The sequence below is a fragment of the Bacillus rossius genome, chromosome 12 (assembly GCF_032445375.1).
Source record: "Bacillus rossius redtenbacheri isolate Brsri chromosome 12, Brsri_v3, whole genome shotgun sequence".
In the NCBI taxonomy this organism is placed as follows: domain Eukaryota; kingdom Metazoa; phylum Arthropoda; class Insecta; order Phasmatodea; family Bacillidae; genus Bacillus; species Bacillus rossius.
The window spans coordinates 1,250,769-1,265,413 of NC_086339.1; the positions used below are offsets into that span (position 1 = coordinate 1,250,769).

The 14,645-nt window shown below is 40.6% G+C and overlaps 1 protein-coding gene across 7 annotated transcripts in view; it reads right to left on the reverse strand.

Annotated features, from left to right (window-relative positions):
- Positions 1–504: 504 nt before the first annotated feature.
- Positions 505–14,645, reverse strand: part of LOC134537337 (irregular chiasm C-roughest protein) — a 331,140-nt gene continuing 316,999 nt past the window's right edge. For all 7 annotated transcript variants that reach the window (XM_063377666.1, XM_063377665.1, XM_063377668.1 and 4 more), the window contains 8 exons: positions 14,386–14,618; positions 12,424–12,624; positions 9,604–9,877; positions 8,189–8,316; positions 7,049–7,466; positions 5,168–5,278; positions 3,938–4,200; positions 505–3,415 (listed from right to left, as the gene is read on the reverse strand). In XM_063377666.1, the coding sequence (XP_063233736.1) occupies positions 3,110–3,415; positions 3,938–4,200; positions 5,168–5,278; positions 7,049–7,466; positions 8,189–8,316; positions 9,604–9,877; positions 12,424–12,624; positions 14,386–14,618 (1,934 nt within the window). In that variant the 3' untranslated portion in view covers positions 505–3,109. The remainder of the gene's footprint in view (positions 3,416–3,937; positions 4,201–5,167; positions 5,279–7,048; positions 7,467–8,188; positions 8,317–9,603; positions 9,878–12,423; positions 12,625–14,385; positions 14,619–14,645) is intronic.

Consider the following 14,645-nt stretch of genomic DNA (forward strand, 5'->3'; position numbering starts at 1 on the left):
TATTCACAGTATTTAATTTTTTACAAAATGGATGTTTAGTATCTTCTTTACAGATTTGTAAATCACAAAATCAGTTTTTGAAACAGATACAGCCAACAATTGAAGCAAACCTACTCATACATTCAAAAAAGTTCAACAGATTGCCATGCTAAAAAAAAAAATGCAACACATTTCTCAATCTTATAAAATCCATCACTTTTTTGTCCATATAAAATAAAAGAGGATAATTCAAAGATATGTATTTTACATAAGATGAGTATGTTCAAACACTTAAAAAAAAAAGGGGGGGAGGAGGACATAGGAAGCAGGCAAATATTTTACAATAGAATCAGGTAACATAATTGGAAGTACACAATTTGACACAGTATCTGAAATTAAATTAGTATAACAAATAATTTCTGATGTGTAATATCTCATCGTTGTTTCAACTTCAATCTTTTCCTTTAGGCCAAATTTCTGAAATTAACAAAAATTATCTGAGTCAGTCCCCTCTCTTTTCTTCCCCCCCCCCCCCCCCCCAACAAAAAAAAATTCATATTTTTTTACCAGTAATTGAAACTATGTATCTACACAACTGCAAAACATACACAACATGGTGTTGATAGATTCAAAACAGGACATCATAGATAGAAAAATACAAACTTGAGCTCACTAAATATTGGCAATTGCTGATTTCAGGAATACGGTGCCCAGAAAAATTTACGATTAGGTTTTTCACGTTGCAGTTTACTCCTAGGGATAAGTCTGTAACAACTTTATAATCAGCAAGTCCAAGTTATTAGAGCTGATATTTCTAACATCAAAAATTTAGTCTGGTTGTTCTTTTTGCACATTTGGACTACAAAGAAATGCTGTCTGAGATGCTCTAATAAATGCTGAAAATTGACGATTGTATTGCTTCAGTGAGTTTTAACAGCTGTACGCTATTGATAAGGTATAACTTATCCAAATATTAAATTACTTTAAATGAAATTAAAATTTAGGTATCCTGACTTTTGAGCATTTGACAGTACCAGTGTTATTTATTAAAATTGTTAAGTTTTTAACATATCCTTACTTTCCTGAATTTTTAATTCCGCATTCAGTAGACACGTGTTCTGCTGTGCAGATGTTGGCATCGGACACAGGCAAATCGAGCCAACACAAAATCGATTAGTGGTACAATCACGCTTTTTCACACAAGTCAGCAGTCGCCACAGTAATGCCGATAACGACTATTTTCAGCAGCTGAAGGGACGGGAGAGGACTGGCAGTCCATTGGCTACCAACTACAGTATAAAAATACCAACTTCATACTCAACAACTATCACATGATATTAACACTTGGCTGCTCATGTCACGGAACATAACAGTGCTTTTTGCATTGAATTGACATGGAGTATAAAGTTGATAAAAGCCATTTGGCAACTAGTTACATCAGACCTTACTTCATTGTATTAAACATTCAAAACACTTTTTATTTACTTCAGTAAAGAAAACATTGTCCCCAAAAAAAATTGAGTCATTAGGCCTGTATATTTTTTAAATTTCCAGAAACATATTCTAACATTAAATCAGTTTTCATGACAACAACTTTTAACTCCAAGTGAAACAAAACATTAATGGAAAACAAGTTTAGGTTCGTTCGTAGCGAGTACACGCAGAAGTCGTAATCACAGACAAGATGTCCTCTACGTTGTGCCAGTTCGGTAGCATGGAGCAGAGGAGAGCGACAAAGCCCATCTAGTACAGATTCAATAACATCAACGAAAGTATACAAGCAATCATCATGCACACACATCGTTGATTTTACGTTGTTCTAAAACAAAACTTAGTTTTAAGTCGAGCAGTGTTTCGTTATGAGCACACGCTTCATCGTTGCAGGACACGTCAGTGTATTCCACTTTGCGCAGGACACAGGCTGAGATCTTTCGTCGAATAACACCAAGCAACATTTACGTAAATTCCAGGACACAGCATTGGAAGTCTGTGAAGCTTGGCAAAGCCAAGTTCATTCTTGTTTGCTACCATCTTTCATGGAAAGAAAATGCAACAGCATTTTTGCCTGGCATTATTCAAAATGAAACTGTTTATTAATTTTTTCCCTTTAACGTAATGAAGAAAATTTGTTATGTAAGAAAAAAGTCTTTGGTATGTATCTAATCATTAACAATACGCCTTGTCACCTACGAGAAGTAAATAAACTTGGAAGCTCTGATGATTCATAGTTTGAAACCTCTGCAGCTATTATCTTGTGGATACAGTCTGAAGACTTCTAAACACCAAGTACACGACTATTGTACTCGTGAAAAGGCAAGGCTTTTTGGTTTTTGGTGCAGTCGCAGTGAATGTTGCATCATCGAGAATTCATCCTTTCACCATCATTTCGTTGCCGATTAAAAAAAAAAAAACTTTAAGAAACCGTACAAATTATAAGTTGCCAAGTTAAAAGTAATGAATCCAGCTGCACAGTATTTGCCAGCATTATTGTTACAGTCACCAGCATTACCTGACTTGGGCAAGTTTAGTGGTTAAAAGTAAACAATATGAATTACATGCAAAATTTATCCCAATATTGAGAACAAATGTTTTTGTAGAAAATGACAAATTTTAAAATTTATTTCCTGTAGAGAAATGTGACTTGTTATTTAGTGAGAGAGAAGCACAGCTTTCTGGGATGAACCACCATTATTATAACTATGGTAATCAACTCTTGCATGAATTCGTATACAATAATGTAATATGCGGGTCTGTCACAACTCATAAATGTACGACATTATGTAAACAGCATGACGCAATCAAAACTCGAAAGCTTTTTTTTTTTTGGGGTTCACCATAGTATTTTCAAGATTTGTTATTAGTTTACAAAAGCCTCTGGTTCTGCAACAACTCTCACGTATGCTGGCAAAGTGTACGATACTCTTTGTAATGTTTGGTGTTGTTCTGATACTAAATTATTCAGAAAATATGTGAAAGAACGCATTTCTTTAGTTAAAAAAAAAAAAAAACCTAACGCGTCAAAACATTTAAGTTTGGTAGCGAAGCGAGAGTAGCTATTGCGCCGTGTCGGAGAACTCGATGGGCACAACCCCCGCGCGCTGCACCCTGGTTACTCGGAGGAGGCTGTGTATTATACGTGCGTGGCGAGCGTGCCGCGGCGCACGGGCGCCGGCTGCGAGCTGGGCACGATGTACTGGGGGGTGGGCGAGCTGGGCAGCCGGGCCACCTGGGGCGCCGCCCCGTTGCGTGCCGCCGACGAGGAGTAGGGGGGCGGGGCGGGCAGCGCCGCGCCGGCGCCGCGCAGGTAGGGGTTGCCGTACGCGGCCGAGTAGCGCGGGTCTATCGCCGGCGCCTCGCGGCTCTCCACGGGCGGAGGGGGGTTGTAGTCCCGCGCGTAGTCCACGTACGGGACGTAGCCGTTGTTGTTCTGTCCGTCCTGGAACAAGCAACAACGAGATGTGGCTTGTGATGCGTCGGCAGTGTACAAGTGTACGAGGTCAGGCTTGTGATGTGTCGGTTGGTAGTGGACTAGGATTCAGTGACTTGGTTAAACATTCGAGATTTAATTTTTTTTCTTTCCTAACCTAACTAAAAACTAAATGTGTTGCAGAGGGTTCCGGGTGCGTCTCAGGCCGAAGCCCATACGCTCTAATCATGCAGGGTATTAGCCATGCAGGAGGGGTAGCATGCATCATGTGCTAGGAGGGGGATTGGCTAGCCATGGCAGCGATTGGCGCCATGACTGACTCCCCTCACTGACTATTCTAGACTGAAAAACTATATAATTTGAGCCCAGGTAAAACCTGCATAGACACAGGGAAAACCCTGGGCTCTAAACATTCGAGAACAACGTGGAAAGGAAGCTAGGCGCTGTCCTAGGCAGCTCATGACATGGAACTGAACACTGAAGATCTGTGAATGTGGAGAACATGCCAATAAAGAACGGCACACGGCTCACCTTGTTCGGGGAGAAGGTGGGGTCGGTGAACTCCGCGGAGTAGCGGGGGTACAGGTGCTCCCCTCCGTTGGCGGGGAGCGCGACTGGCACCCCCACCCGGGTCACGACGCTCTCGCTGCCCGTCTCGGAGTCCCCGGGCCCGTACTCTAGCTCGCAGTGCACGTTGCTCACCGACGAGCCCGTCCGCAGCTCCATCTTCAGCTCCGAGATGTTGGACGAGCGGTCCGACTCCTTGCACTGCTTCTCCACGTCTCTGCAGTCGCCTGGGGCATCCCACCACCCGCGCGTCAACACTCCCGGCACCTGCCTGGTGTCATATCACATCCGCGCTGTGAAGAGTCCAATACTCTAACCGTACAATCATACCCAGGGGCTTAGCCAGGGGAAGGGGAAGGGGGGGGTGGTTTTAGGGGTTCTAAACCACCCCCCCCCCCCATAGCCACAAATTATTTTTTCTTAACTGAAAGCAGGTTAGCTAAAAGCCCGGGTGTCTCACTGCTATCACCGGCCACTGCACTGGAGGGGAAGAGTAAGCGAGCCCTACCGATTCTCCTTCCCTTCCCCCTACCCATTGTCGCGAGCAGAAGCTATAAGGTTGTGACGCCGTGACGGGTCCCAAGCTTTCAAATATCTGACACCTACTGTATTTAACCAGCGCGGTAATTATAAGCAGGTGGTGACTGGGTAACTCTCCAAGCTAAAGCTAATAGTTTCCAGGAATAGGCCAGTTCTGCCGAAACCCAGCCATTTTTACTCCTTTATTTTGTATTGTCGAGCTTCGAGCATGATTTATGATTTTGAGTGGACGTAAACAAGGCACTTGGATTGATAAAAATATCTTTAATTAATTTCTTACTTCATCACTCAAATAGTTTTTTATTAAAAAATTAATAATATTTTTACCATTACAATATTTAAAGTTAAGTACCGAAAACTACTAAAATAGCACTATTTTACACCTTAAAATCCAAATTTTTTCCGGGGGTGGATCCCCGGACCCCCTGCTTTATTTGGGTGGGGGGGTGGGGGACCATGCTTCTTAACCCCCCCATACACAAATCCTGGCTACGCCACTGATCGTACACACCTCGCTCGTGTACGACACTACATCCAGACAGTGAGTGTACTGGCCAGGTTCTTCGTGAACAAACAAGTCCAATTTTTTTTTTTTTAAATCTGGCACATCATTTCCAAATTGTTGGCATTTTACAGATGGAAAACGAGTATTACCTTGTGGTTTCTTTTCTCTTCTTTGACACAGGATGATGACCATTGCTATGGCGATGATTACGACCACACCTCCAATAACTCCAGTCAGAATCATCAGTAAGGGAAAATTTTCTGGAAAAAAAAAAATTGTATCATTTAGGAAAGATTGTATGGATTACATTTTTTATAGTAAGTAAGTGATAAGTTTACAGTTTAAAAGCAGTGAAGGATAAAATTTCTCAAATGCTTGCACTCCATTCTCTATGTGCTTGCTTTTAGACTTAATGATACATCAGGCTATAAAAGTGAGCAGTTATTATGTTTTTTATCATGATTCAATTAAAAGTGACTGCATATCTCAATCTCTCTCCAATGGCCAGCGCTTTTGAGCCAATCTTTAGAGTAAACTCATATGATGAAGATAGTAACTACATGTACTGAATTTACTCGAACATAAGATGTCATTGATTCTGTCACATCCCTCTTTATTTCTTAGTTTCTAAAATAGAAAAAGCAGATTTAACATACACTTTTAAGATGCACGTGTGATTAAAAGCATTTTTATCTTAAATGTAGAAAGTTGGCTAGCCGACTTTGATTTTTTATGCTTGATCATTAGTTACAGTTTTGCTAAACAACCTGCTCTATCTACACTTATTACAATTTATGATTGTAGTAAGTCATCAATATTGTAAACCAAACAACGTATTTATCTCAGAACTTTATAAGAAGGCGACTTAAAATTGTGTTGCAAGGTTAATGTTGCCACCGGAATATATTATGCGTATATCCCAATCCATCCGAACTACCACCTTCCAATTACCATATTTACTCGCATATAGGTCGCGGCAATTTTACCAGATTTGATGGGGAAAAAATGAAGTGCGACCTATATGTGAAGAAAAATTTTTGAGGAATTTTTTTTTGCAATATTTTGCTTTAAAATGTGAAAAAGAAGTTTATAAGGTATAGGCAAATTTAACGTTTATAGTCGGCAATGAACATTTTAAATCGCAAAATATACATATTTTATAACATGAAAAGTTGCTTTTATTTCTAAACATGTAATAATTTAAGCCTAGGCGTGTAAAATTCAGAGTAATTATAGCAGGAGACAATCTAAACTGCACGAGGGAAAAACGTAAACTCACGAATCGAATGTATGAACGTGGCTGATTGTTAATTTCTGATACTGTATTTATGTCACAACTTAGCCGAAATACTGGTACGAGACAAACTTCACAAGATAAAATGAGTGGAGTCTTGGTAACTGTTTTATACGTATTTTATAATTTCGGAAGTATTGTACAGTTGACGCATATTTTTTAAACTAACAATTTATTTCTGGGGATCGTAATTAATTAATTATTGGTATCAAGACATCAAGATGGACGTAAACTTGAACATGTCACGGCAGCGAGAAAACTGGTGCGTATACCAATAAAGTCGTATTAGAACTGGACAAAACTGGTACACGGGAGGTGGAGCTTATATTTTTTTCCGCTAAGCTCACATATATTGGCTGGCTGCTGATGCAAGGTCACTTGTCTGGGCGGAGCGTTGAGTGAGTTATACTGCACATGCGCAGCTCAGTGAACAAAGAGAGCCAGCAGGCGTGCCGTAACAGCAGCTGATCGAGTACAATGACCTTTCTCCGCGCGCGGCGCGGTAATGAATTACCGGTGCAACCTATATGGGGGGAATCTTAAATACCAAATTCAAGACCTCAAATTATGGGTGCGACCTATATGCGAGTAAATACGGTATTTATTGCACAATATTTGACTACACTGCCAATCTCAAGAAAGCACACAAATGCTTTCCCTCATACGGACAGTATTACTGCTGCAACAAGCTGAGTAGTGTGTGTGTGGCGACGTGACGGGACATGACGGGACGTACTCCGAGCCTCGAGATGTATCTCGGCGACGGCGCTGCCGTACGGGTTGGAGACGCTGCAGTTGTAGGAGCCCAAGTGCTGCTCCCGGGACTCGCGGATCACCAGCGTGCTCCGCACGCCGCCGGGCAGCGGCTCCTCCAGCACGGTGTAGTCCTTGTCGTCCGTGCCCACCTCGCTGCCCCGGTGCGTCCACAGCACGCGGTCGGGCCTCGGCACGGACGCCGCCACGCACTCGAGCCGGGCGCCGTCCCCTTGCACGCCCAGCTGCGCGCCGTGGCTGGTGATGTTGGGCGGGCCGCGCAGGTACACCGTGGCCTCGGCGCGGGCGTCCGGGAAGCGCGGCACGCTGGCGCGGCACAGGTACCGCCCCGCAGTGCCCTCCTCCACCTTCAGCGTGAGGTTGGCAGCAGTGCCGACCACCTGCGCACACACCACCACGCTAGCTCGCACTTTAGCGATTCAATCCTGCCAGTGTAAACTAACGTGTCATGTTTTATGACAGGATATTTCTTTGCAAATAAAGGTAGGTGTGACTACATTATTTCATTCCTGTGGTGTTTGATGACACATATAATTTTTTAAGCATTCACGTTTAACTGCTTTAAAATAATGTCTTCAGTTTTAGTTTAATAATTAGTTCTATGGTTTTTTTTTTTTTTTTTTTTTTTTTTTTGGGAAAACCTTCATTTGCGTATACATAACTTGACAATCCGTGCCCCTGATATTAGGCAGCAGTTTCAAACTGAGTGTTCTGAGGGTCGCACACCTGCCTGGCGTTGAAGTATTCTGCTTTAAATTTTAATAAAACTAGTTCTTCGTGAAAACGGTGGAGAACAGGACAGTACATACAAGGGACCTTTTTTTGTAACTTTTGAAGTTTTTTTAATAAGCCTCCTTTAAAAACCACTACGCATCAAAATAATTTGTGGGAAATCAGGGTGTTACCCTAAATTATTTAAATTAAATAATTTTACTCCAGTGAGAATATTTGTTGTGTTTGTAGGACTGTATTCAATTGGACATTACCCAGACGCTTGGTGTTTCATCGTAAGTATCTTTTTCTTTATTATTTTCAAAAAACTGACCGGTTCAGCTGGCAGGGGCCAACCCGGCAGCCCGGCAGTCCGGGCGACGACACTCGCCTTGTGGGTGGTGTCCTGCCGCCACTCGATCTCCGGCGCAGGGTTCCCGTCCACGTCGCAGGACAGCGTGACTGTGTCGCCGGCGTCCGCCTGCAGGCTGCGCGGCCTCGCGCGGAACCGGGGACCGTCTGCGGGACACACACACGGCGTTCCTGAACATGGCCGACACTGGGTTCCATTCCTGGCGGGGTCACACGAGCTGACAGGTTTCCTCGGGGCACTCTCATTTCCCCCAAACATTCATTCTGTCTCTGCTCCATCTGCATCTCAACATGTCCACAACCTCCCAGCGAACAAACTGCAATGGCAGGACGGAAGAAACTTGCAGCCGAACCAGATCTCGTATTTTCTGCCGGACATTCCTGCCGTACAATAAGAGAATGATGCACAACATGTTGTTCTAATGGCTGACTTTGGGAGGTATGTCTCGCTCTTCATCAACAAAAGAAATAGAAAAATCTGTAGCAAGCTTACGTTTTTTTGGAATTTTTCTTTTCAGTGTCTGTTTGGCGAATTTTTAGCAGAGTTCTTTTTTTGCAGCAGGCCAAGTATTTTGATAAGACATTTGGAACTTTGCACGGGACTACTTGAGACACCCTTATCATCAAAGGATGTGGGAATATTAGTTATGGGCAGGGTGTTGCTTGTTGCGATTTAGGGCAGAGCATTTGATTGTCACAAGAAACCTGGAAATTGTTTTCCTTCGACGTACAACCACTATTTTGTAGTGATAGGTCAAATCCCAATTTTCTTGAGTTCAAATCCCATAGAGCAACTTGAATATTATTAATTTATTAACTGTAGTGTTGAAACGAAACATTCTACCCTTAAATGGTTGTTTCACAAACTAAGTTTCCAAAATAAATAAATATTGTAATTTTATTTATATAGTTACATGTTAAAAGTACCTATAATATCTTGGGGAATGGTAACAGGATAGGTATGAAGAAGAAAAATTTACTTAATAAACTATAGTGGTTTTCAGTGTTAAATTTTTTAATTTACTTTATTTCCTCAAATACTGTTGTTTGAATCTTTATCCTCAAATAATGAATTTTTTGAATTTGATGGTAATAGAGGATTTTATTGGCCCACTCCCACTATTTTGCAATTGGTTGGTTTTGAAAAAAATAGGTGAGTTCATTGAGATGTCTTGAATGGGATTCCCTTGATTTATCAGTGCTGCTCATTGGCTCAACATCATCATGATGAATTGTGATCCAATTGCACCAGCAGGCATGAATTTAAAATTTACCATATTTTGAAATATATCTGCAAGTTTTTTCTTTGTTCTTAGCAATTGCATAAAAAAATGTTTTTCTCAAATTTTTTTCTGGTGGTTAATTTTGCTTCTCTATACAAACTCTCAGCCCAAAAATTCATTCCGTCTACTGGTAAAACAGTGTCCCACTCACAGCTGATGTCGAGGGTCTCCGACTCCTCGCTCTTGCCCACCGGGTTGTGCACCTCGCACTTGACGATGGCGTCGTGGAACCGGCGCGACACGTTGGACAGCACCAGGCGCGTGGTGTAGTCCCCGGGCACCGGCTCGTCGTCCAAGTACCAGCGGTACGTCAGCTCCTGCGGGTTGGCATCGGCCCGGCAGTCCAGCGTCACGTCCTGGCCCTCCACCAGCCGGTCCTCCTTGGCCTCCGCCACGCTCAGGCTGACCTTGGGCGCGTACTTCACCTGCGAGAGCCCCCGACCACACTCATCTCACATGTTCTCGAGTTGTGCAAGTTTCATTGGCAAAACTTGATGTAAGCTTTTGGACATACGCCATTGTTAAGCACATGTATATCTGTAGAAGAAAACTACAAAAACATAAAAAAAAATTGCCTTTGTCAATAGGATATAAACACCACATAATATTCCATAACAGGAATATGGTCAACAAACAAAGAAAAACAAAGAAAAATGAACTATCAGAATGAAAAAAACCCCACAAATGATGACAGCACAAAAATATTGAACCCAAAAAAATTCAGCACAACAGTTGAAACGAGACAAAAACACAGCAAAACGAAAAGATGAACAAACACAATAGTTTTCCAAAAACCGAAGAGAACGAAAAAAAAAACCCCACAAATGACAGCACAAAAATATTGAACCCAAAAAAAATTCAGCACAACAGTTGAAACGAGACAAAAACAAGACAAAACGAAAAGACGTAACAAACACAATAGTTTTCTAAAACAGATTGATTAGCAAACACAAACATATTTGGCTTTAAACATGTTTCTGAAGTGTAAGTACTCTAGCGTACCTATGGTTTTTAAATAAATAAATAAATAAATAAATAAATAAATAAAAAAAAAGGGCAGTCATGGGGACTGTCAACAGAAGTGAACACTTAAAACTTTGTTTTAAAATGTGTAATATGACATCATTTCTATGTCAAATGTACGTAAGAAAATGATTTTGGTATTATATCAGTACGATGTCAACATTATATCATTTATCCTTACATCATTTTTTAGTCACAACAGATGTCAGTGGTAAGTAAAAATTACGTAAAAATTGATTAGCCAGTGATGTCAGACCTAGGTCATGTATTAACGTGGTCAAATTAACTTCACTCACTGCTACTATAGCATGTCGGTGATGCGAACTCACAAGATTTTACCCATCCAAAAAATAGTCCAACACGCACATGATACAGTCGAGTATATACAATGTATTAGTGTATGTATTCGTATACGTGTACACAGACCGCTGCGATTCGCCAGTCTGGCACAACACGTCACTAGCATGTCGGTGACGTGAACCCACAAGTTTTAATCCTACCAAAAATCGCTCAACGCTGCTGAAGAAGTTTTCACTTCAAAAATTAACAAAACGTAATAAATATTTTACACTTAATACTCCATAGTTTAACATCATTCAAATTGCTCTAAAAATAAAACTAAGATATGAAAGGGTAAGTAAAATCATAAGATATCCAACTGCGGTATGTTCACGTACATACAACTGGCGCGTCTGCACCAAAAAGAGGCAAGTCAACTATGGTGGCCACGTAAGTAAGTAAATTACAGCATCAACCTTGTACACTTTCATTTTTCCTCTACTTTATTGCAACAAATCATTTTTCCTCTTCTTTATTGCAACAAATAATGACATTTGAGTAATTATTATAGCCTCAACTCTCATCAAAACACTCAGTATTACTTTATGACTTAAATAATTTTGATATGGTTTATATTCAGGTATGTAGGTACCTATTGCAAAGAAAAGGAAATTGAATTGCTTGCATGTATGTCTAACTAGATGTGTGTTAAACCTGATCTAGTATTTGCTAGTCATATAAAACCCGTTTGAAAATTTTTTTTTCTTTATTTTTGTAAGTTACTGTAGATCTGTACACAATATATTATTATAATCTGATTTTATCCTTTATTTTATAGTCCAATACCATTTTCTATTCATTTTCCCCCAAAAAATACTGTAAAACTGAATGAAGACTTAGTCAGAGTAGAGAAAATGGTTTTGTTGCAATTCAATCATGGCCCCCACATTCAGATTACGGGCCCTGGACCCAGGATCGATACCCCCCCCCAAAGAAAATTTTACAGTCACGTGCTACATTATAATTGCATGGAAATTTCTTACCTACACACTTTTCAGAATGTTATCTGAAAATACAGGGTATAATCATGGATACTATTTTATAAAAGTCCAAACTAAGCTTTATTTATAAAATATTCTATGTTTTTTTTTCTAGTTAGTAAAAAGATTATAATAGTTCAACATTCAAAAATAACCGGGCTGGTCCCAGGGATCCACCCAGCCCCACCCTTGTGGGGGCCACGAGTTCAATAATGCTGTCAATAAAAAAAAAGGGGTGTTGTCTGTAATAAATTCGCTTTACGGACGATAATTTTACATTATAACGTCATAAGAAAACATTGCTGAAAAATTGCATACTTTTTAATTTTCAAATATTTTTTTACAGTTTTTGCAAATTTAATTTAAATAATTTGTTTAAATACAATCACGAACAATTAGTTAAAAAAGCCCCGCCTTAACCTGTTTAATATTATAGAAGATTTTCTCGCACGGTGGTTGGCCGTTTCTTGCACGCTCGGCTCAGGCGGAACGTGACAGTGAGTCATGCTTTTTTCGTGCGTGCAGCTGGCATTCGTCGATTTATAAGACGTTATCATGTCAAAAAAAAAAAAAAGGAACCTGGCATTAAGATACTATTTGTTAGTGTCTGGGGTGGAATAAGAACCGACCTCAAGACGGAGCTTGGCGCTGCGGTATGTGCGGTCGGCCTGGTTCTGGGCCTGGCAGGTGAAGGTCGTGTTGTGGTGCTCCTTCTTGGGGGTCAGCCTCAGTATGGACTTGGCGTTGAACCGCCGGCCGTCGGGCAGCGAGGACACTATGTACTCCAGCCCGTCGTTCATCACGTTCCCGAGGCCGTCGATCCACGTTATCTGCGAGTTGGGGACAGTAACAGAGTCGATCACAGCCTTCCGAGACACACGGCGGATCTGATCATGACGACAGCACGTGTGTTTGGATTTGAACTTGTTCCACACGCCACAACTCTGAATACAGAATATACTCCATACTTATCAAAAATTTTCTAGATTATAAATTACCAAATCATTTACATTATTATTAAAGCCTACATTCAATTTAACTTTCTGCAACAAAACTAGCGACATAAATACATTTATTTGTACTAATTGATAGTGATTTTTCTTATTAAAGGTTCACTTAAATTTCTATCCTGTTCTTACATCATATTAGGACTAGAAGTTTTATACATAATTCAACTTTTTCACTGAAGGCTTTGCTCGGACTCACCCCCCCCCCCCAAAAAAAAAAAAAAAAACTAAACTGAGTGCTGCATTATTCATTACCTATGCAGTTATCTGAAGTTGCTATTAAGTAAGTCTACATAGAGCATTCTTAAATTTGTACAGATTCTCAATAGCTCTAGTCTGCCAATCACAAAAACATGAGAGTTAAACTAAAAGAATCTCTCTCAAGTAAATTGTCTTTAAGGGTATAGCCGGATAAGCATAGGAGATTACAGATTAGCCTCTTTTCCTGATACAAAGTCGTATCTTCAACCATCTGGCCCTTTAAATGAGCCTATGAGAAATTCATACCATTTTTTTTAGACCAAAAGAAAATAGTTATGAGATTTTTCAACTGCCAAAAGAAAAGATTTTAATTTTTTTTAAATTTTTTCTTAATTACTACTAACTTAAAACATCTAATTCAAAACCTCGCAAAAGAAAACATTTTTTAAAATAGTGGGCATACTTTTTATCATACCAATCTTTGTAATTAATGACAATTTAATTTTTTAATCTATTTGTACAGGAATATTAAATGTGAACATTGATACAATAGAAATTATGTTGAATGTTCACTTTTATGAAAATTAAAAATTATCTTTTTATGTTAACTTGCAACCAAGAATAATTAAAAATACAAAAATAGATTCTTTTGACAATTTTCTTTCTTATCTCCATTATGATTGTTTATTGTTCATAATTATTAATACATTACGAATTGTTTTATAGGCTCACCTAAACGACAACACAGATTGCCCATGCTTACCAGGCCAAACCCTTAGTTCTCATATTTTACAAACTTTGCTTACAAAGCAAGAGAAAATGTTTGTTGCGTTGCCGCAGAGGGAAAAGCAAGGGACCAGGGGCAACTAATTTTGTTGGGTTCCCTCCCTAATATTTAGTAATTTAAAGCACAAATTTTCAACTTCCACAATTAAACAAAAAAAAATTTAAAGACTGTAAACATTACTGTACCCATAACTGTAAATGTGAGCTTTGTGTATCACATAACTAATAAGTAGAGACCGGAAAAATTCGCGGATTCATTTCGCGATAGGCTAGAATCCAAATAGTTATACCTCAGTGCTGCCTCTGCTATTGGCTCACAACTCACCCGGATGACTCTTGGGCCAATGAGAAAAACTCAACTAAAGCAGCATCAAATCACAGACTGCTACGTTGGGACGTCTCACAAGACAGCAGCCAATGAGTGGGTGACATTTGAATGAGTGTACGTAGAACTATGGAGTTCATGCTAGAGGTCATTGAACCCGCGAATTTTTCCGGTCCCTACTAATAAGGTTTTCTACAACACTGTTTTTTTTTTACCAATGTTTTAAGAAAAGCAGTGGGAGACCTAATAGACCAGGCCCGGCAGGGGCTCACCTCGGCAGCGGGCTTGCCCGCCATGGACACGCACTCCAGCTCGATCTCGCGGTCCTCCGTGGTGACCAGGAAGTCTCCCTGCACGATGCGCGGCGGCTCGGGCGGCACCAGCACCGTGAGGTTGGCGAACTTGGAGCGGATGCCTGGCTCTCCGCGCGGGCCGGGCCCCACCTGGCACTGGTAGCGCGCGTCGTCCTCCAGCATCACGGGGAAGATGTCCAGCGAGTAGTCGCCTGCCACAGCGAGCACGCGAGAGTCAG